Genomic DNA, 21,828 nt, shown 5'->3' with positions numbered 1-21,828 from the left:
GATGCCAGGAGGCTCTCTGGGCTGTGGGTGCGGGACAGGGATGGGGACATGCTGGCCTGGGGCCCAGGCAGCAGGAGGAGGAGGGGGAGATGGTGGGAAAGGGCGTAAAGCAACAGGCAGGGGTGGAGACAGGAGGCCACGGGACATAAGACAGCAGACAGAGATTTGCTCCTATGATGCGGGCGAGCAGGGAGCCCCCGGGGAGGAGGGGAACTGGGCTCCGGGAGGGAAGGCCGTGACGCTGACCGAGGCACAGATGCCGGGGCGGCCACACAGGTGGGGAAGAGCAGCTCCTTCTGTTCTAAGCTCACACGATTTAGGTTCTAAAGAGTGAAAACAGAAACTAAGGGCACCCGGCCAGCCCCGTGGCCTCCTCTGAAGGGGCCTCCCTAGAGGAACAGGGGCTGAGCAAGGCAGCCTTGAAGGAAATGAAGCTGCTGCATCTCATTCTGAGGTGTCACTGCCGCAGCCGTGGCGAGCACATGAAACACATCTGAAAGCAGGTAACGGGGGCACTGAATGCCCTGGCCTGGCCCGGGGCCCCTGCCCCCAGGGGCTGCCAGGTAAGTAATCCAGTCACGTGGAATCGAGTGGAGAGCGTCTGCCCAAGCCCCCGAGACAGCCCAGAGCATGGATGGACGACAAGCCGGCAGCGTAAGAAACACAGGACAAATCGCACTTCCAGCCCCTGGAGCAAGAATGCTCCCTGGCTGCTGGGGGGCAACGGCCCCCAGAACACAGTCCTGGGGCTTGTCAAGTGCACGGGCCACATCTTTAAAATGATCAAATCTCAAGCATGTCGCTTTGAGAGCTTTTGATTTTATTAGAAATGTATTCTGAGAACAGTCGAGAGCCGTGCCGGGGGCGCGATGGGTCACGTCACGGGTTCCACACAGATCCTCCAGAGCTCCTGTGGCAAACAGAGAGAGCGGGGCTCCCGAGGCGCGCAGAGACCCCCGGGTAGAGAGGAGGCGGCCCACCACGAGGCGCGCAGGCAGCCGCCAGCTACCACAGGCGCGGGCACTGCCTCCTGACTCTCTGTTGCCCTGGCGGCTCCTCCTGCTGCACCACGGAGGCCGGACAAGCCCTGGCATTGACCCAAGATGCATCGGACGTCACACAATCGAGATGGGCCTGAGGAATGGCACGAGCCACGGCTTTTCCATCTGGGGGCACCTTGAGTGCCGCCCCCGGTGACTGCTGACTTTCCCGCCCGCGTGCACTCCTCCTGACACGCGCGGGTGGAGAGGCTGCACACACACCCAGTCCCGGCGGAAACCTCCCGTCCTCACGGGCAGAGGCAGGCCGTTTGCGGTCCGTGGGGAGGCGGCGGAGCCATGCACACAAGGTCGCTCCTCTCCACGGCACCCACGCGAGTTCAGGGCTCCCTGTGAGCCCGCGTCCTGCCCTCTGCTCCTCAGAACCGGGCCTGCTCTCCACACACCCAGGGGGAGGGCTCCCAGGCCACAGGCAAGGAGAACGAAGACATCAATCCCAGACCTTGGACCTGGAGCACCCGGTAGCTCTGAGTGACTTTCAAGGGTAATTTTAACTTCTCAGGATTCCCCCACCAGGCGGGTTTAAACTGTAACAGGAAGTGATTAGGCCCAGCTCCCTGCTGCCTGGCGGGGTGGCTTACCTGGTCTGGGCAGCAACTGAGGCAGGGGAGGGGGAGCTGGGCCAGTACCTGGCCCCCGTGTACCCTTACCAGGAGGGTTACCCAGGCCCGGTCTGATGGGCCGAGTGGGCCTGGTTGGAAGGGCACTGGTCATCAAACAAACCCGCCCCGTCTGGGAGGCCGGCACATTTCCACGGCGAGAAAGTGTGGCCTCCAGCCCTGCGGCTCCTGCATCGAAAACTCGGCCAAGTGCCCGACTGACTCCCTGCGACCCCAACCACCACCTGCGCTCGGCCCTGCTTCCTCCGGAGTCTGAAGTGCCCGCAGGGACAGGACGTCCTCGGAAGTCCAGGGTGACAGGCGACCTGCAGGCCCACCTGCAGACCCGGTGGGCCCTCAGGACAGGGAGACCCCAGCACCGTCCCTGGCTGTGAGCGCCCCAGCAGCACCAGCGTGCAGCGCCCGTGCGGAGGGCCCGGGTGGGCGGGGGCGCCTGTGCGGAGGGCCCGGGTGGGCAGCGGCGCGCAGGGCAGCAAGGCCCGCACCTACCAGCTGCCGGGTGCGCTCGTAGGCCAGGAGCTGCGGGAAGGACGCCTCCACCGGCTCCACCGCAAAGCGCAGCCGGCTGTCTGCACGCTTCTCCAGCCGCTGCAGCCAGGAGCGGAAGTGCTCGTACGCCTCGCACGTGACGTCCAGGTGTCTGAGCGTGAAGTTCAGCCTGTAGACACGCAGCCGACACACAGGCCTCGCTCGCCTTCCCGCCGCCTCCCCAGCCACACGCCCCACTGGTGGGTGCTCCCGGAGTGCGGAGGGCTGTGCTCCCTTCCTTCCCAAATCTGCAGGAGGGCCTGGGAGGTGGACGCTTCACAGATGTGGAAACTGAGGCTCAGGGAAGTTGAGTCGGGTGCCTGAGTCACCACCGCCCGAAAGAAAGACGGGCCCTGTCCAGGGCCACGAAGTAGTGCGGGAGGTGGACAAAGAACATTGCCTGTCGCATACCTCTCATCACGGGCGCCTGTGACTGTCTATGTGACAAGGAGATGAAGGGCAGGGGCCTCCGAGCAGTGTCCTCGGAAGGCTGATGGGAGGTGGGGGGCCAGGAGGGGTGACCCCAAACAGCTCCTTCCAGGGCCCTGACAGCCCGGCCGCTGGGCCATTCCTACACCCCAACCCGAAACAACTTCTTCGCCTCTTTCCCTTTTCCTCCGAAGATTTTCACTACAAAGAATTTCCAACAGAGAGCTGAGCGCCCAAACTCCGCCACCACCAGCTCACACCGCCGAGGCCTCGGCCGCCCCGCACAGCCGGTGGCATCCTTAAAAAGCTAACGCCAGCCGCCGGGCATTTCTGCCGGGGACAGGGCCGCCTGCACCTCAGAAACATAGAGCCTCCTCTGTCTTTGTTTCACCTGGAACAGATTTCATTGTAACTCTTGACCATTCCAACATTCAGTCAGGTTCACCTTTTCCTAAGGGTCTCGAGCTCTCCCTTGGTGGACAATAAAACCAGTACCCAAGTGAGATGCACACACTGGCAGCGGCCACGCGTGCCTCAAAGGGGCTCCTCAACATGATTGGTACAAATGCCACTGCGACAGGCACGCCCAGATAGACGGTGTGGACACAGCCGTGATTGCTTCCACAGGGCGGATTCCTAGATGCGGCACTGCTGGCTCACTAAGTGGTTTTATGGCCTTTTTTTCTTTTTTTTTAAAGATTTTATTTGTAAGCAATCCCTACACCCACCATGGAGCGTGAACTCACAACCCTGAGATCAAGAGTGGCAGACTACTGACTGAGCCAGCCGGGAGCCCAGGTTTTTGGCTTTTGCTACATATTGTGACTTGCCTTCCAAAAGGCTGTGGCCTGGGGGTATCTGGGTGGCTCAGCTGAGCGTCTAACTTTGGCTCAGTCATGATCTCACGGTTCCTGAGTTCGAGCCTCAGGGTGGGCTTGCGGCTGTCACCACAGATCCTGCTTCCAAACCTCTGTCCCTCTCTTTCTGCCCCTCCCCTGCTTGCGCTCTCTCAAAAAAAACCAAACATTTAAAAAAAAAGACAAGTCGTGGTCTACCATATGATGGGAGAAAACCGTGTGAGGCGCCTGCTTCTACCACGGAATGGACACTCCCTGAGCGGGAGCCCAGTGCTTCAGGATGGAGGGGCTCTGTTTACATCAGGAGAGGACAGACAGACAGAGGCCTGGGGTGCTGAGGAGACAGACAGCGGCCCAGAGGGGAAGTTCAGAAAGGCCCTCAACAGCACAGTGGCCACGCGTCCGTGGAACGGCTGTGTTCAAGTGCGTGTCCACACACAGACCAGCCGGACTGGCTCCCCGCCTCCCCTCCGCCATCCCCGCCACCTGCAAGGCGGGCGGCACGTACGCACAGGGCCGGTGGGTGGGTGGCGTGAGGTCACGTGTGGGAAGGGCAGCACTGGCCGGCACATGGCAGGCGCCCCGTATGTGAGCGTCAGGACGGCGCAGGGCTCACCTCTTCTCCACAGACAGAATGGCCGTGCAGGCATTCTTGAGCTTGTGAGCGAGGCGGGAGAGGGTTGTAAACAGTGCATCGGTTAGGTCGTCGTCATAAAACACTGCGGGGGGGGTGGGAACCAGGCGTGAGGGGAAAACCCACCACCAACGGGAGACCTGCCCCTGGAGGACCCCCGGCACCGGACCGAGTCCCTATGAATGTGCCACGGCGACATTGCTCAGGCTGGAAACACAGGCGGTGTGGTGGGTACCCGGGAAGCCAGGAGGGCTCCGCAGGGGGGAGGGCGCCTCACCTTCGGCCGCAAGCAGGATGGTGGTGTGGCTGTACAGGTCGGAGATGTCCTCCTGCGACCAGCTGAAGGGGACCTCTGGGTCTGTGGAAGAGGACAGGCCACTCTGCACCACCAGGCAGGGCCAAATGCTGGCACGGGCCGTGTGCAGCCGGGGTCTGCCTCCCCATCCAGGGGAGGCACTGCTGCCCCGTGAACTCCTGTGTGGTGCTGAGGAAGCTGCCTCCCCTCTCTGGGTCAGTTTCACAGAAGAGCGGACGCTACCAGACGCTGCCTTCAAGGCTGGCTGGGGGCTACAGCGCTGAGTGCTCAGCAGGTGACAGACCTTGACAAGCAATGACCTCCCACCTGACACCCGAGAAGGGAGCTGTTCACACAAGCATGCAGGGCTGACACAGCCTGGATGATCAATTCAGAAAACTCGCCCATCCGGGGGTGGTCCTCTGGGCAGGACAGAGCGCCGTGTGCAGGTGGCTTCCCAGCCCTGGGCAGGTGTTTGGCCCCGAGCATCAGGCCTCACCTGTAGCTCAGGGGCCACCGTGCCTACTATACGGGGACCCCGGAGTCTGAGTGACAGCACGGGTGGAAGATGCCAGCAGCTGACATGCATCAGCCGAAGGACAGAAGTGGCTGCGGGCTGAGGGGCTGTGAGGCCACCGGGGCGGGGTCGGGGAAGCACACACCTGTGCACAGGTCGTCCTGGAGCCAGTCCAGTTCTTTGACCTTAATTACACCACCTGCAGGAGTGGAAGCAGGCAGAAAGTCCACACTGTAATAACAAGCGGGAAAGAAGACAACCCTCCCGTCTACACCGACATCTCCCCATCCCCCCAGCACATGGTGCTAGGCATCAGGTCCTGCAAGGGACACAGGGAATACCAAGGCTTAGGAGACGTGTCCCTGTCCTCAGGGACCAGCAGCCCAGGAGAGACTGGCTGGTAGCCGACAAGGCGGTGTGGTCAGGGCACTGAGCTGAGGACCAGGACCTGCTGGGCACAGGGGGAGAGAGCAGCTCAGGTGTCAGACGGGGGTGCAGATAAGGCTCCAAAGAGAAGGTGAGGCACGCCTACTCCTCCCCTTTCTTTCCTTAGGCATTCAACAAATATGGGGTGGGGGGGAGATCACACAGGCCCTGTGGCCCAGTGGGGTGTCAGAAGCAGATCAACCAGTCACAGACTCATCAAAATGCGGTGGTTCAAGCTGAAAAGGAGGCTCTGCTAGGGAGCGGTGACCTCGTCTGGAGCTCTGAGCATCAGGAAGAGCAGCTCGAAGGCCTGGAGGAGACCCTCAGATAGGCCACGGTGACCAGAACAGAGGGAGACCAGTGAGGCAGGGGCCGCGGGTGGCGGGGCCAGACCCCAGCAGGATCTGGGACAAGTGGAGGAGTTCGGGGTCCACTCAGACAGCAGGCGAGACGGCCGGAGGGCCTGAGGCCTGGGGGCTGGAGTGACCTGATCTGAGTGGGAAAGCGCCCCGGCTGCTCAGGAAGGGTCTGGGTGCAACAGTGAGGGAGGGGCAGCTGCCGGCATGAGCTGGGCAGAATCTGACACGTGAGCGGATTCTGCGGGTGGCACAGCAATCCACCAATCAGGCGGTAGTGACGGGCAGGCAGAGGGCAGGGCTCGTGACCGGGGTGCCTGGCTCGCCACACCATGGCTGGAAAAGGGAGGAGGGGCCGGCAGGGGCCAGAGGGCGAGCTCGGTCTTCACCCTGGAAGATTTCCAGTGGGGACTAAAGGGGTCAGGCTTTCATCTTCACTCCAGAGGCTTCACGGATGACACCTTGGGCAGGTCAGACAAAGAGCCGGGAGACCAGGTGGGGGCCACCGTGGCATCCAGGAGGGGGCGAGCTAACACGGACACGGCAGGGGGCGTGGGGAGGAGGAGAGGGAGCGAGGACAGGGTCCGCAGAGGTGAAGTCCCAGGAAGCCAGGGCTGTGCCCAGAGGGCGGCGGGCAGACCCCATCTCCCAGTGTCACGGTGCAGGGTGCCCGTCCCACCTGCCCGGGAACCCCGCCCCCTCAGGTAGACCCACTGGGCCTCACCTCCAGCGGCAGTCAGGTGGCCGTTGAGGGCAATATTTCGCTGGCACATGGCCAGGAGGTCTGCACCAACATCTGGAATGACAGAAGGGCACGCCGTAAAGCCCGGGCTGTGACCACGCTGTTGTGCCAGGAGTCTGCCTGGAGAGGGCTGGGCCGACGGCGTGACTGCAGACAGGCCCCGGATGAAGGGCAGCACATGTCCTGGGTGCGCACACCACAACTCAGCGCGCGCCCCTCAGGCTCTTCCTGATGGCCCTTCCCTCATCTAAGAGACGGCAGTGCTGGTGGGGACGACTCTGCGCACACTCCACAGGGAGAGGGGGCTCCCGGTGCGGCTGGCGTGTGTGACAGGCGCGGGTGTGCGGATGTGAAGAATCGAGACAGAGCAGGTTCGACAAGCTGGAGGCACGCTCTTTAGTGCATGACTCGCCGCCTCGGCCATCCGTGTGTCCTGAGCCTCCCTCCCCTTCTCTGACGAGGTGGCGTCTCTCACCATTTCAGCAGAACCCAGTCACAGCCGTGCATCCCTGATGGGGCATGGGGTGTGGGCATTTTACCAAAACTTCATATTCAGTCAGGACAACGTATGTGTGGAAGGTACAGAAGGCTGTGTGCTGACGTGTGCCTGGCTTACTATGGCTGTGGACGCCCAGACTGGCCTATCCCCCACGGCAGACTCGGGGAGCGCGCCCAGCCCGGCCGTGGGGGGCTCCCCACTCACCACAGGGGCCCACCCACCCCTTCCCTAGGCCACCGGCTCAAGAGGACACCGATGGTATGTGGCTGACAGCACACGGCCAGGGGCAGCTCCTATGTCCTTACGGCAGTCGGCAGTCCCTGTCCAGACAGATCTCATGTGGGATTCTACTCTAAAAAGGGAGTGAGGAGAGTGCTTTGGCCAAGGGGGGGCGGTGGGAGTCCAGAGCCCCGGGGCTGCCCCCTAGTTATCCCTTTGCCGGCCGCTGAGGGAGCTCTCAGAAGTCTGCCGCACAGAGAAAAGCATGAGCAACTGGCACCCTCCCCCTCCCCACATGACGGTCGCTGTGTGCATGACCCGGGGCCAGCCACCCGACCTTAGCCTGGTCGGCCCACCTGGACGAGGGATGGTGGCTGGCTCCCTGGCGAAAGCCCAGGCTCGCTGTGAAGTTACGAGCAGGTGCTGAAGCACGTGAGAGGCTGAGGTCTAGACGCAAGCTGTCTTCTTGGTGCCGGGAAACCCCCTCTCGGGTACGACAGCTACGTCACGTCCTGCCGTTTGGCCCCAGGCACGGGTGCATTTCGGCCTGACTCTGGGAAGTGCTCGCTGGCAGCTGACGCGACCGCCCCAGCAATGGAGCAGAGGGGGGCCGCCCTGCAGACTCCCGGCCAGCGGCCATTGCACGGTGCCTGCCAAGCGTGCCTGCACCCCAGGCCACCCCCGGCTTCCCTTTCCGGTCTCAGACGCAAAAGATGAGTGCCGCGAGCATGCAGACGAGGCGTCAACGCAATGCAGACCACGGGAGCAGGTGCGCCTTCCCGCCTAGGAGCCACTAAAGATCTAAGGCGCGGCGTCGCGAGCTGAGGAGCTACTCCCCTAGTGAACTGCGGGGTCCCCTGTGCCCAGGCGTGCAGGCCAGTGGGGGGCCGAGAGCACTGCCCCCGTGTCAGGCTTTCGGCTTCACCGCTGAACTACGGTCACGTAAGACTCATCCCTGCGGGGAGCGGGGGGAGGGCTACACGGCTCTTGCTGTCCTATGTTAGCAGTTTCCACGCCCATCTAATATCATTTCAAAAGAAGAAACAGAGAGAGAAACCTCTCGGCAATATGAAGCAAAAGCTTAAAAAGGGTCATACATGCTTCTGGGAGTGCAGCCAGGGGACTACTGGACAGTGGGGCACGCTCGCCGCGGTGCAAGGGACAGTCGTGAAACAAACACAAAACACCTAAACCCATGGCAACAACCAAAATGCCCAGAACTAGGAAAATGGTTAAAAAAAAAAAAAGAGGAAATATTACCTGGGCAATAAAAGTCATACTTATAAATAATTTCTAATGACTTTGGAAAATGCCCTTGACACTTTTGGCAACACACAGCACAGAACAGTCTGGTCTCAGCTACTGTCTGGGATTAGGTGTGCTCAAAACACCCCAAGGGAAAGGACTGGAAAAAAACACACACAAACAGGTCAAGTAATGATCGCAAAGCCCCCTGCAGACAGCGACTTGACCTGTTCTGTCCGCTCCTGGGTCTCCCGCAGCCAGGACCCTGGTGGACAGATCACGGGCAGGCGCTCCGTAAAGTGCACTCTGTTGAATGATCTGGGCTTTGCAGCATAATAGTAAATTGTATTTACCTGTACAATAGACCGTCCGCGCCACTGTGGCTGCGACGATGCTGGCCAGCCCCGTGCCCGCCCCGAGCTCCAGCACGGTGCGTCCCTGGAAGAGGTCCCGTTGGAACAGGATGTAGTCGGCCAGGAGCAGGGCGCCCCGCCACACCTGGAGGAGACACGGACCGGGGATGCTGGGCGACGGAGGCTCCGGGCAGACCCCACAGGGCCCCAGGGAGTGGCGGGACCTACCCACCTGCTTGCCGACATCTTCCAGGGGGGTGGCCATGGTGTGCTCTGGACAGGATGGAGACCAAAAGAGAAAGGGCCACTGTGAAAATGGAGACGGACAGAACATGGACAGACGGGGTGTATGGCATCTGCCCACACAGCAGGATGGGCGCCGGAGCCAGGCTTTCTAGAGAGTGGCAGAAACACAGGCCACGGGGGTCGGGTTGGGAGGGGGCGTGAGGCTGCTCAGAGAACCGGTGTCTCCGCCCCACAGCCCGAAGCTAGCATCACCGTGGGGCCCGGTCCCACCTGGTCAAACACCCCAGTCCATAACGTTCCATAACTGCACCTCACGTCACAATGTCCTTCTGTTGTTCTGGTCACCTGTATGCTGGTGACAGTCATAGTGCACTCCAAGTATTTTCTTACGCTTACAACCACACCAGAAGTCAACAGTCATTCAGAGCTTATATCCTTTCTCAGGTAAACTATGATAAGAAGTCTCAAGCATGAAATACACTCCGGTACAATCAGTGGCGGTACAGGGGCCAGGGAGAGAACAGAAATATGAGACCAAAGGGCAAAAGGAAAATGGCAAATATCTTTGCTGTTAAATCAGAGCTGGCTGGGATGCCTGGGTGGCTCAGTCGGTTAAGCGTCCGACTTCGGCTCAGGTCATGATCTCATGGTTCGTGGGTTTGAGCCCCGCGTCGGGCTCTGTGCTGACAGCTCAGAGCCTGGAGCCTGTTTTGGATTCTGTGTCTCCCTCTCTCTCTGACCCTCCCCTGCTCATGCTTGTCTCTCTCTCTCTCTCAGAAATAAATGAAACATTACAAAAAAAATTTTAAATCAGAGCTGGCTACCGTATCTCTGGACAAGATGGTGATGATCACCAGACGGAAATGCGCATGGCACACACATGGGAGGCATGCACACCATGGGGCACACACTCAGGGGGGTATGTGTACCGTGGGGCGTGTGTACCATGGGGCCTGCACACGGGGGGCACGCGTACCCTGGGGCCCACACACAGGGCGGCAGGCACACAGGGCACAGCTCCGCGTGCCTGCCAGCCTCTCACAGATCAGACCACAGGTTCACCACAGGAGCGGAGTCCGAAGTGGGGGTGGGTTGGTGGGGGTCTGCCTGAGGAGGTGAGGGGCCCCGAGCTCTCAGAGTGCCGGCGTCTCAGCGAGTCCCGTGAAAGGCGAGCACCACCCCTGCTAGTGGGGTCCAGAACAGAGGCCACCTCTCTGGTGCTGAACGGAAGCAGCAGCCACCTATCCCCGGCCAGGGGAGAGACCGGCTGTATGCGCGCCTCCTGGGAAGCTGGCCGCCACTCTGCGGGCTTCCCCGGGTGGATCTGACCCATGACCTACACGTGGACTTCCGATCTGATCCCTGAATGGGTGACTGACGCACTGTGCCACAGCACCTCAGCTGGACTGGGTCCCAGTGGTCTAGAAGAGGCCGCCTCTGGCAATGGCACGCTTGCTTCAGGACTTCAGGCCGCAGGAGCCCAACACACACTCGCCCACCAGCAGGGTCCCTTCACTGAACACTTCCTGGACAGATGCCCCCGAGCCAGCCAGGGGCCACTGAGGCTGTACCTGATCCTGACAGCAGCCCTGCAAAGTAGCCATCATCGCCCCAACTTACAGATGTGCACACTGAGGCCAAGGCACAACACTGTGGCTGTAAAAGCTATGGAAAAACACCTTTTCTCCAGGGCCAGGCCCTGGGCCAAATGCCCCGAGAGCAACCTCCCATTTACCCCTCAAAACCACCAGTGGCACAGGCTTGGGGGCTCCCTTACAGGGGAGGAAGCGAGCTGACAGAGGTGAGGCGTGTGGCGGGACCCAGAAGGGGCCCAGGACGCGGGGTGAGGAGTGCGGGGCAGGGGACCCCTCTGGCAGGCTGGAGGCTGTAGCCGAGGCTGGGCAGCGAAGAGGCTTCCCCGGTCCCGCCTGTGTGGTCCTGCTCCAGACCTCGGTGGCGGCTGCCCCTGGCCCACATACCCCAGTACCCGCAGCCCCACCCTGCAGCATCCCCCGGTGCGGCCCGGTCTCTCCTCGTGGGTCCCCTCCTGCCTGAGGACTACACGCAGAGAAACCAGGCTTAGCAGACAAAGGGAGACCAAGTTTCAGAGTCCGGTCTGTGCCTCTAGACCTGCAGGAACCCCCCTCAGCCAGCCTCCCTCCCACACCCAGGGCCCAGGGACGGCGCTAGCGCAGCCCGCGCTGCCTGAGGGCTACACCGCGTGCCGCCACCGCAGCCACACTGCCTGACAGCTCCACCGCGTGCCGGCACTGCGGCCACACTGATGGAACGGCTACACTGCATGCCGGCACTGTGCTGAGAGCTCTTCGTGAGTCATCCCTTCGTCCTTCACAATCAGAAGTAGTCACACCCATTTTACAGACGAGGAAACGAGGTTAAGGGACTTGCCCAATTCGCTGGGCCTCGGAAGCTGACAGCCCAGTCCCAGCCCTGCCCCCTCCTCTTCTCTTCGGGTCTCAGTTTATCTATAAAGCAGAGAAAACGATCATAATTTACTTTGAACCTTGGGTCTGTGGATTCCTAGCAGGTCCATGGATAAAGGTTTTTAGGTTTCTGACAGTCCCCTGAAATGACCTGGAAACGATTCTGCTTCTGTTGGGGTATTTTTTAATCGGCTTCTCAGATGGGTCCATCCCCTGAAAACAACGACTTGGTTCACAGCCCGGAGGAGAAGGGTGGTCAGGAGACAGACCTCAGCTTGGCGTCCGCCCAAGCACCCACTCACTGGGCATGACTGATGAGTTCTCATCAAAGGGCAGTTCCCCCGGGGACCCCGTGGCATAGGTGTGAAAACAGGCTCTGGGTGGGCAAGACACCTGTCAGGGATCACCAGGCTGGTGAGGGTGGAGGGTCAAAGCCCAGCTCTGCCGGGTGTCGGAGTCCGAAGCCTGGTCCCTGAGGTCACACACTGGAACAAGAGATCACTGCTGGAGCTCACTGAATCGCCTTGCACTCCCCTCCCTCGGGGCGCTTGCTGGAAGGAAAGGCCCCCACCATGAGGTGCAGGACACTGGCCGGCCACCGGCCACACGCTGGCCCTCAGCTGCGGGATTCTGTTCTCAGTTTGCAAGATGGTAAATCCTCAGGACATTAAACACACACACCACAGCCAAATCCTTGGTATGAATAACCGTGTCAGCCACTCTCTGCTCAGGGAGGCCAATTAGGTGATGGATGAGAGCGAAATGAGCCATCATCGTGTGCCCCCCCCCCACCCCCAGAGCTCCCCAGAACAGAACTTTCTAATGTTCTCATCATGTGACATTGAGTAAGAACATAGGCTGTGGTGTTGGACAGACCTGAGTATGAATCATCGCTCTGCCACTGACTGGCTGTGTGACCTGGGCAAGTTCCTCAACCTCTCTGAGCCTCGATCCCACATCTGTAAAATGGGAATGCTCACACTTGGAAAGGCTGTGAGGAATAGAAGTAATCCATGGAGAACATGGAGTAGAGGTCTGGTGTGGATTCCACATCACCCCCAATGGAAGAGTCTAGAACAGTCGGTCTGGTACCAAGCAGACACTCCGTAACTATCTGTTGTGTGGCTGGGCAGACGGAGAAGAGCTGCTGCTGCTTCTGAGAGGGCGCCCAGCTGTCCTGGGACCTCACATACCATTAGGGACCCTGCATCTCAACGGATAGACTCAATTCAGAGCTCTTTTCCCCCAAAACGAGCAGTGTCGGGGTGGGAAGAGGCCTGGCTGTGGAGACGGATGACATGGATTCAGAACCTCCCTCGTGGCCACCCAGTTGCACGGCCTCGGGCTCGTCACCCCCTCATCTGTATGCTCCCCCGAGCCCAGAGGAGGGCCGCCGAGACGCAGGTAAAATGTCTAAACGTGACAGGTGTTTAACATCAGCGGCTCACTTCCTGCCCCGGCTCCCTACCGCTCCTGGCGTTTCTACCGTGCCTGCTTCCAAGACCTGAAATCCTGGTGTCACCAGGCCCTGGTGCCCGGCGGTGGGCACGTGGTGCTGCCCCTGCACGCCCGCCAGAACTCATTCCTGCCTTCCTCCGGCCACGTCACTGCCTCCCCCTTCCCAGCTGGCTTCTAGCTCCCAGGCTGTCTGATTAGCCCACAGGCCTCCTCCAGACTGGTTCTGGTCCACCTTCTTCTCCCCCGGCCACACTCTGGCTCCGGAATCTCCCGTGGCTCCCTGTTGCTGGCCAAGTCTTCCACAAACTCCACCCTGACCCATGGCCCCAGCACACAGACTTAGATCAGAACATCGATGGAAGAGGAGTAAAATGACGACTCCCTGGAGGAGGCGATGGCTAAGCTGATACAACAACCAGCAACATGTTGAGACAGAAGAGGCTGGGGGCAGGCTCTCCAAGGGGGTGGAGCAGAGCAGAGGCCACAGGGAGACAGCACACTGAGGGTGTGTGGTGACACGGCCACGTCAGGCAGGGCCGTGTGAGCTGAGCCCCGCGGCCTGGCCTGTATCCCGAGGGCAGTGGGGAGCCGCTGAGGAGTCTGGAGCAGGAGGGGCCTGCGTGTCCCAGACAGCTCCCCCTGCTGGCGGTGGCTCCCCCCTGCTCTGTCCCAGCGGAGCTGGCTCCGGAACCTTGGCTGGTCCCAGGACACGGGGCCTGGGCCTGTGCACACGGCCTGGGCTGTGATGATGCCGCGGTGCCGCCCGCAGGGCCTGCACTTACCGATTCTGATGATATCCTGGGGGCGGCCCTCACCGGCTCCGTCTGCCAGTGTGTCCTCTTCCTCCTGCGTTAGAATCATGGGATGCACCTTGTCTCTCGGGGGCCCTGCTGGCTCGGGGTCCGAAGCAGCCCGTGGTCTCCTCTCCACGTCCAAGTCCCCGTCTTCGTCCAGCTGCGCTCCCGGCCCCGCCCGGCCGGTGGTGTCAGTACCGTCAGCACCACAGCCACTGCCCCGAGGGCACCCGGCGCTGCCCGGCCCGGGGGTAGGCATCTCCTCTGCGGGAACAGCGCTGTGACCGCCACCCGCGGCCCCTGAGTCTGTCTGAGCGTCTCGGGTCCACAGAAGCTTGAACTGGGACAGGAAAACTGAAAGGCAAGATGAACACACAAGGGGACTATCTCCAAGCTGTCTTCTCCTTCCAGAAAATCTGATTTCCACCCTTCCTGATGCCAGGAAGAGGCATCCTAACGCCCACAGAAAAGGCCTGTTGGCCTTGGCCGAGAGGCTGGGGCCACTGAGAGCAGCTACCGTCTGACGCGCGTCCCCAGGGAAGGCACTCGGCCCATTATCCCAGCCCTCCTTGTTGCTATGAAGATAGTGGCACCAGCTCCACTTTTCAAATGTGGAAACTGAGGCTTAGAGAGACTAAGTGGGCTGACAAGGCCACACAGCTTTGGACGTGGCTGAGGCAAGACCCAAACCCAGTCTGCTCAACTCCTAAAGTGATGCCCTTCGCACGACATTGTTCCACCTCGTAAGATCCGGAGGACAGGGGGCGCCTGGGTGGCTCTGTGGGTTGGGCGTCCGACTTCAGCTCAGGTCATGATCTCATGGCTTGTGAGTTCCAGCCCCTGCGTCGGGCTCAGTGCTGACAGCTTGGAGCCTGGAGCCTGTTTCGGGTTCTGTGTCTCCCTCTCTCTCTGTCCCTACCCTCCTCATGCTCTGTCTCTCTTTCAAAAATAAACATTTTTAAAAAATTAAAAAAAAAAAAGATGTGGAGGACAGGACAAGGACACCAAATGGCCCTCCCTATCTGGTGGCCAGAAAGTCTCTGGGACAAGTTTCAGTAAGAGCACGGGTTCCAGAGAGGCAGGCTGGAGGCAGGGGTGCAAGTCATCCACCTCCCCAGGCCATCCGGCCCCAGGCCAGTCCCGGATCTGTGCTGAGGCCCAGGCTCCTGGGTTCAGGATCCACACAGGACACAAGGAAAGGGGAGCATTTCATACCCAGACAGGCTAACACAGGGAGATCAGAGCCGGGGATGGTGGCCAGGGAGCACCTGTGTGAGGTGAATCGCAGAGTCAGGGCTGGGAGGGGAGAACCTTCTGCGTAGAGAACCAGCAAGAGCAAAGGCGCTGAGGGAGGAAGTGCGTGCAGCGTAGAAGGGACAGGGAAGGAGCAGAGAAAGATCAGTGTGGCCCCGCAGGCAGGGCTGCGTCAGGCTGGGCCTCACAGGCCAGGGTAAAGAGTCGGTTTTATTTTAAGAGCAAAGGGGAGTCCCTGGAGCATCTACACCAGGGCACTGATAGGATATGCATTTGCAGAAGATCCTCTTGGCTTCGGGGGAGATGAGTAGGGGGAAGGCGTGCAGAGCACAGCCAGGGAGCCCGGGTGGGAGGGGCTGCAGGCAAATAAGTGATGCAGGGGGCCGATGCAGGGGGCCGGACTGAGGGGGTGCAGGGAGCCCTTCCGTTCTCCCTGCTGGACCACAGCCTCCCTGAGGGCAAGGCTTGGCTCATCCCCTCTGCGTTCCCAGCATTAAGTCCTGGTGCCCCTCCCCCTCCAGAAAGTAGGTGCTCAGGAAAGCACAGTTTACTCTCTGAAGCCAGGGCGCTTAAGAAGTGGAGTGAGGGGCGCCGGGGTGGCTTAGTCAGTTAAGCGTCCAACTTTCGCTTGGGTCATGATCTTACAGTTCGTGGGTTTGAGCCCTGTGTCGGGCTCTGTGCTGACTGCCAGCTCAGAGCCTGGAGCCTGTTTCAGATTCTGTGTCTCCCTCTCTCTCTGACCCTCCCCTGCTCGCGCTGTCTCTCTCTCTCCTAGAAATAAATAAAACATTAAAAAAAAAAAAAAAGAAGTGAAGTGAGGTTGGGGCAGCTGGGTGGTTCAGTCGGTTGAGCGTCTGACTTGATTTCGGCTCAGGTCACGGTCTCACAGTTTGTGGGATTTGGCCCCACGTGGGGCTGTGTGCTGACAGTGGTGAGCCTGCTTGGGATTCTCTCTCTCTGCCCCTCCCCAGCTCACACACACTCTCTCTCGCTCTCTCAATAAATAAATATTAAAAAAAAAAAAAAAAAAGTAGAGTGAGGTTAACAGCTGAACAATCCAATCTCCCCAATCTTTGCCCCGAAGAGAGGAGTATGAGAAAGCAGCGAACAAAATGGGGTCTGCTGGGCCCCTCCACATGCACCCAGGGCCTTACCGGGCTGCCCCATGCCATTCAGCCGCACCATGAGGTGTCTGTGGTTCGGGGTGTAGAGGTGGACGTCTGACAGCACAGTGTCACTTTTGAAGGTGACCTCGTCCATGGCCGGGCTCCACCGTAATCACGGGACAGCAGCACCTGGAAGGCAAGATCAGGTCCTCAGGACAGCAGGTCCCAAAAGGTGTAGACACTTAAAGAGCTTTGTGTTCTTCCCTTAGCAAGTCTCTTAATTTTTCCTAAAGGAGAAAGCCTCAGGGCCTTTGCAAGGAAGAAGAATCCAGCTAGAATTGTTTGTTTGCACTGTGTTTGCATAGTCATCTTTAATTTATGGTGAGGGATCTGAATTTCCATTTATACTGACATCTTTCCCTTTTAATTTCTTCCAACTTTTTCTATTGTGAAAATTTTCGAATAGACTAGAAAGCTGAGGGCATAGCATAATAAACAGCTGCTTAGATCCAAGGATCAACGCCTTGTCATATGGGGTCAAATGACCTATCTGGGTTTTTGCCCCCCGAACTGAGAGTAAATTCTAGACATTTCACCCCCGAATTCCTCTACAGTGTGTGTCTCCTAAGACATGTTCTTGCATAACCACAAGGCCGTTAGCAGATCTAAGGTAACGGATTCCTTTGTATCATTTAAAACTCTGCCCGTAGCCAACTTTCTCCAATTCTCAAGCAAATGTCTTTCATAGCTGGTTGTGCCTAAAAGAGCATTCAATTTACAAATTCAATTCAATTTACATGTTGCATTTATTTTCCCTTTAGTTCTCTTTTATTCTAGGAGTTGACCCCAGCTGCCCAATGCCCTTTGTTGCTTTGAAACTTTTTTTTTTAATTTAAAAAGAGAGTAGATTCAAAAGAAAAGCAACCCAGGGGCGCTCACTGTACAGGTGATATGCAGATACGGAAATCACACAGGTAACACAGCAACAACTGAAGCTGGAGAAGCTCATCTGAGGCAAAGCGGTCCCAACAGGAAGGCCTGCCCCCAAACCCAAAGTCCTCCTCATCAAAGAGCATCACAAGCAGCATCCCGTCCCGCAGAGCCCTATCTGCGATGCTAGGCAGAGCAGGGTGAACCCCATCTCCCACCTCCTGCTTCTGACACCTGGGGGAGACTGGGTCACCACCCCGGACCTGTGTCTCCAGCCACATTCTCACTGTGCAGCGCTACTGGGGCGTAACGCACCGAGCATCGTCCATGATCCACAGCTGTTAACTCCTTGTCTGGGGATGGTTCCAGGCGTGCGGCCCAAACCTGCCCAGAACCCCTGACAGGCGCTGTTCCTTGCCTGATTAGGTGTGTGCGCCAGCCGTGTGTCCTAGGCATGCCATGTACCTCTCAGGCCTCCATTTCTTCAACGGGAAAATGGGATGATAACCGAGGCTGTCCTCGCAATCTGAACGCACGGAACGGTCAAAATCTGAGCACATGTAACAGGAGTTCCGACATGTAAGGACCTGCCGTGGGGGAGCCAGGGTTTCACAAAAGCTTCAAAGACATTTCGTTGTGAAGAAGCTGACACCTTGTTAAATTAGTGGGTCACAGAGCAAGTGGGCCGTGAATGGAGGCTGTGAAGCGAGTAAAATGATGTAGGATTTCGTGACGCCAATGACAGTGATGGAGGAGAAATGCTCTAACCTCAGGCAAAAGCCTTCAGCCAATAAGGGCTGGAAAAGTTAGGCTGGATCCCAAAAAAGTACTTAACGCCTTAAAGGTAGACGAGGCTCTCCCAGCACTGGCAGATGTCCTTGGGGGAAAACTGGGGACTTCCACATATAGTTGTGGAAGAAAAAAAAAGAAAAGATCCCCTGTGACGATGCTGGGAAAAGTCAAACATGAACCAGAGGAAGCTGTTTCCTTTCACGGCACAATTTCGTTGGAAAAATGACATCCCACAAAGGGCCACGGTATTGCAATTACACATCAACTTTTCTTAAATACAGACAAAGGTAAAACTCATACTCTTAGTTTTGTGTTGCATTTTCAGTTTTAAAAATCAAACTACCCAGGCTTCCGGGAAATGTGCCCTACAACTGGGTCCCAGGAAGAGGAATCCCTTTAAAGGGCTTCTTCTAGAACCCGTGTGTGGGAACAGACCCGTCTTGTCCCTGCCTCGGGGCTGTGTGAGGATTACAGGAGACAGCGATCGGTTTTAAGGTCCAGGTCACATAAAGAACAAGAGTAAGTATCAGTCATTATAGCAATAATAACAATCATTGACGAGTGTGAGGGAAGACGGAAAAAGGCAACAGGAGCTTTTCCACTGGGAACGGCGGTCTCAGAGTCTCTGTCTGGGAAAGCTGCAAACGATGTGCTTCAGCCCCGTCTCCTCGCTGGAGAGGAGGGGACGGGCACCGCAGATGGGACCCCATCTGACGTGCTCGGGGCTGCAAGTTCATCCCAGCACCTGCTGACAAGCGCGTCCTTGGCCGGCCTTTGAAGGCTTTGGGGGCCGGACCCGGACGCCGTCACCCTTTCTACGGTGGTTCCCCAGTCAGGGCTGCCCCCCACCCCCAGCAGTCTGCTTTCTCTGACGGTTGGTGGCCAGGCGCGGGACAGGGCAGGGGGTGAAGGCGGGGAAGCTGGAGGGACCACCGCCCAGGGGTGTGGGGACGGCGCGCAGAGCTGGGAGTCAGGGGCCCCAGGGCCCTCCTCCTCCCCCGGGGCTCCTTCTCTCCTGCCGCCTCCCTGAACCCCTCTCTGAAGGCGGTCAGTTCGGCCTCGGGCTCCCTTCTTAATCCGGAGCCGAGGGGGCTGCTTGGACCCGGGGCAGAAACCCACAGGACAACAGGGCCCCTTCACCCAACACCCTTGCTCGGAAGGGAACACTGAGGCCGAGCGGGGACTTGGGCTTTGGGTCCATGGGAGCCCGANCCCGCGCAGGCGCGGCCACGCCCCCTCCGCGCGCCTCGGCCGGCGCCGCGCCGTAGCCACGCCCACCTGCCGGAGCTGCTGGGGCGGAAGGGGCCCCGCGGGGACTCTCGGGACCCTTCCTAAACAGGCAGCTGGTGGCGCTTGGTCCCTAGTACTTTGTCCCTTATTCCATTCACGAGGCCTGATACAGACCTGCCATGGTGGGCCATGAGGGTCCTACCTTATGTTATGGCCCAGTGGCAATCCTACGTTGGGGTCACCTCCTCCAGGAAGCCTTCCCTAATTCACCTTCCTCCAGCTCACGTTGACCAGTGTCTGGGCTCTCTCAGTCCTCTATGCCCGCCCATCAGAGCATCTGTGACTCGGGTTATCAAGACCCGTTTACCTGTCTCCCTCACTAGGTTTTGAGTGTCTTGGGGGCAGAAGCAGCTGCTGGTTCATATCTGCCACCCACGCTAGACTTCTCCCTATCTGAAAAGGGTAGTAGAATAATGCTTGTAAAGCAGTTAGCATCATCCTTGGCATGCTGTGAATACCCAAGAAATACCAACTATAAGGGGGTTTTTTTTGTTTGTTTGTTTGTTTAGAGAGAGAGAGAGACAGCGTGAGCAGGGGAGGGTCAGAGAGAGAGGGAGTGACAGACTCTGAAACAGGCTCCAGGCTCTGAGCTGGCAGTCAGCACAGAGCCCAACGCGGGGCTCGAACCCACGAACCGCGAGATCATGACCTAAGCGAAAGTCGGATGCTTAACCGACTAAGCCACCCAGGCGCCCCTATAAGGGTTTCTTTTTTTTAACTTTTATTTTTAAAAGTTTATTTATTTTACCTTTGCTCTTTCCACTNACCTAAGCGAAAGTCGGATGCTTAACCGACTAAGCCACCCAGGCGCCCCATAAGGGTTTCTTTTTTTTAACTTTTATTTTTAAAATTTTATTTATTTTACCTTTGCTCTTTCCACTGTATTCGTCTGTGTCGACCCCACGTGGAGCAAAAATGATGCTGTTAGTTTGTTCAGAGAACCCTGACTTCACTTTGAGAGATAGAGTGATGCACAGAACAGGTGCAATTCTCAACTCTGTCCAGCCCGGACAAGGGGGAAGTGCATTTTTCCACTGTGCTACCAGAGTACCTTTCTTTATGACGTCCACGTGCCAAAAGTAAATGCAGAGACGCTCTCAGGCTGAGCTGTAGTTACCTGTTATTGGCGGCACTTTGAAATCTGTGCAGGGGTACGATTTTGGCCTTGGCATCCAGGAAAACGGTGGTATGATGGATGGCCATCGTTCCTCTGGGCGTCGCGGCTGCATTGCATAGAAACTTCCAAGAACGTGTTATGATTTGAAATGCTGAACTTGGTGGATGGGGAAGGGGCTAGAGAATGGAGAAAAGCAGGGTCAGGAGGAACCTCAAGCAGTCAGCGTAAGGGAGGCAGGGGCTGGGGTCTGGGTTCTGGACTTGAGCTGACCTGGGATCGAGCACTCTCGCCCCGGAGACTATGGACAAGCACTCGGAGCTCCGGCTTCCTTCTGGGTGACACAGGGCAGGATTATCCAACGGCTTCTCCTCGGCAGTGCTGCCCCCAGATGTCAGCACCCCTCCCCCCCCAGAACGGAAAATGGGGATTATTACCTGAGAGTCAGAATGCAGATGGCCCCTTTCATTTTGTTCCAGCCTTTGTGCTCTGTCTTCTTTCCCTCCCCAGTTCGCACTTTCCTCTGTTTTAGCGCACGGCACTTGGAGACCCTCAGATGTCCCAAATACCCTTTGATGATAGGGCTTCTGCAGCAGCTCCTTTCATCTTGGGAACACTTCACAGACCAAATCTAATCAGCACCGAGCAGCCAGGGGCTCGTGGAGGGTCCACGTCTTCCAGAGTGTGCTTCGAAGCCCCCGCCCACCGGTGCACTTACACTGCCCAGGAACTCACACCCAGCTGGGCTTGCCTACCTGCTCCCCCCTCGCCACCCCCCTCCCCNNNCAGTGCGGAACTGAGCGCCCAGCCCAGGCACTGCCTTCTATGTGCACGCACCACCTCTGACTCCCCAGGCCACCTGATGCATGCCAAAGGCTGTTTCGGCTCTCTACTGCTGAGTAGAAAACAACGGTAAAACTTAGGGTTTAGGGCAACCATTTTGTTCTGCTCATAAATGCGTGGGGGCAGGGATTCAGGAAGGATCCATCTGGCCTCTTTGTCTCTGACCCGTGTGGTCAGAGCTGGAGGAGCTGAGGCTGAGGACCTGCTTCTGGGCAGTTCTTCACGCTGGCTTCTGGAACATCCCAGATGTGGGTGGGCACCCTCCAGGGCCTCTCCACTTGCCATGGGCTTCTTGCAGCCCCGAGGCGGGGGAGGGGCGGCTCAGGGTAGCCCAGCGACTAGACTCACCTGCGTTTGGCTTCTCCTAGAGCCAGTGTTCCTGGTGACCCAGGTGGCAGTGGCAAGGCCTCTTCCGTCTGCCCTGGGAAGTGTCACAACAGCACTTCCACTGCACGCTGTCAGTCAGGAAGCCTCAAGGCCAGTTCAGGTTCAAGGAGAGTGAGACCCCCCCAACTCCCGGCGGTGGGGGAAGTGTCTGGTAGAGGGTCTGGGAGGGGGGCTGCCTGCACCATACATCCTACCTGCGTTTGGTGCTGGGAAATCTCTCTGAGCTTCACCTGTAAAATGAGGATAATTTCTCAAGATCCACATATGAGTGAAAACATATGGTATCTGTCTTTCTCTGCCTGACTTATTTCACTCAGCATAACACCCTCAAGGTCCATCCACGTTGCTGCAAATGGCAGGATTTCATTCTTTCTCATTTCCAGGTAGTATTC

The 21,828-nt window shown here is 58.4% G+C and overlaps 1 protein-coding gene across 7 annotated transcripts; it reads right to left on the bottom strand.

Moving 5' to 3' along the window:
* Positions 1-799: 799 nt before the first annotated feature.
* Positions 800-20,519, bottom strand: METTL22 (methyltransferase 22, Kin17 lysine). Of its 7 annotated transcripts, XM_077773172.1 has the most exons (13): positions 20,480-20,519; positions 20,210-20,385; positions 16,129-16,269; positions 13,709-14,074; positions 9,011-9,085; positions 8,779-8,923; positions 6,445-6,516; positions 5,280-5,389; positions 5,084-5,137; positions 4,404-4,484; positions 4,109-4,211; positions 2,168-2,336; positions 800-910 (listed from the first exon to the last, which is right to left on the bottom strand). In XM_077773172.1, exons 3-13 carry the CDS (start codon positions 16,232-16,234, stop codon positions 875-877), a joined length of 1,317 nt encoding a protein of 438 aa, XP_077629298.1. In that variant the 5' UTR covers positions 16,235-16,269; positions 20,210-20,385; positions 20,480-20,519; the 3' UTR covers positions 800-874. The 7 variants fall into 7 exon arrangements, with proteins under 7 accessions (XP_077629298.1, XP_077629300.1, XP_077629299.1 ...); XM_077773174.1 differs by lacking the exons at positions 20,210-20,385; positions 20,480-20,519 and adding an exon at positions 17,429-17,608; XM_077773173.1 differs by lacking the exons at positions 20,210-20,385; positions 20,480-20,519 and adding an exon at positions 17,476-17,583.
* Positions 20,520-21,828: the final 1,309 nt, after the last annotated feature.

Source organism: Crocuta crocuta, unplaced genomic scaffold, assembly GCF_008692635.1.
Source record: "Crocuta crocuta isolate KB4526 unplaced genomic scaffold, BGI_CrCroc_1.0 scaffold16, whole genome shotgun sequence".
Classification (NCBI taxonomy): Eukaryota; Metazoa; Chordata; class Mammalia; order Carnivora; family Hyaenidae; genus Crocuta; species Crocuta crocuta.
Note: the sequence above shows the minus strand (reverse complement) of the source record. Positions and strands in the feature narration are given on the sequence as shown.

Coding starts and splice junctions, on each gene's coding strand:
- METTL22 (XM_077773172.1), bottom strand. CDS start 16,234: ATGGACGAGGTCACCTTCAAAAGTGACACTGTGCTGTCAGACGTCCAC. Junction 8,924..9,010: donor TGGAAGATGTCGGCAAGCAG/GTGGGTAGGTCC, acceptor TGTCTCCTCCAG/GTGTGGCGGGGCGCCCTGCT. Junction 4,485..5,083: donor CCAGGACGACCTGTGCACAG/GTGTGTGCTTCC, acceptor CCTCTTCCACAG/ACCCAGAGGTCCCCTTCAGC.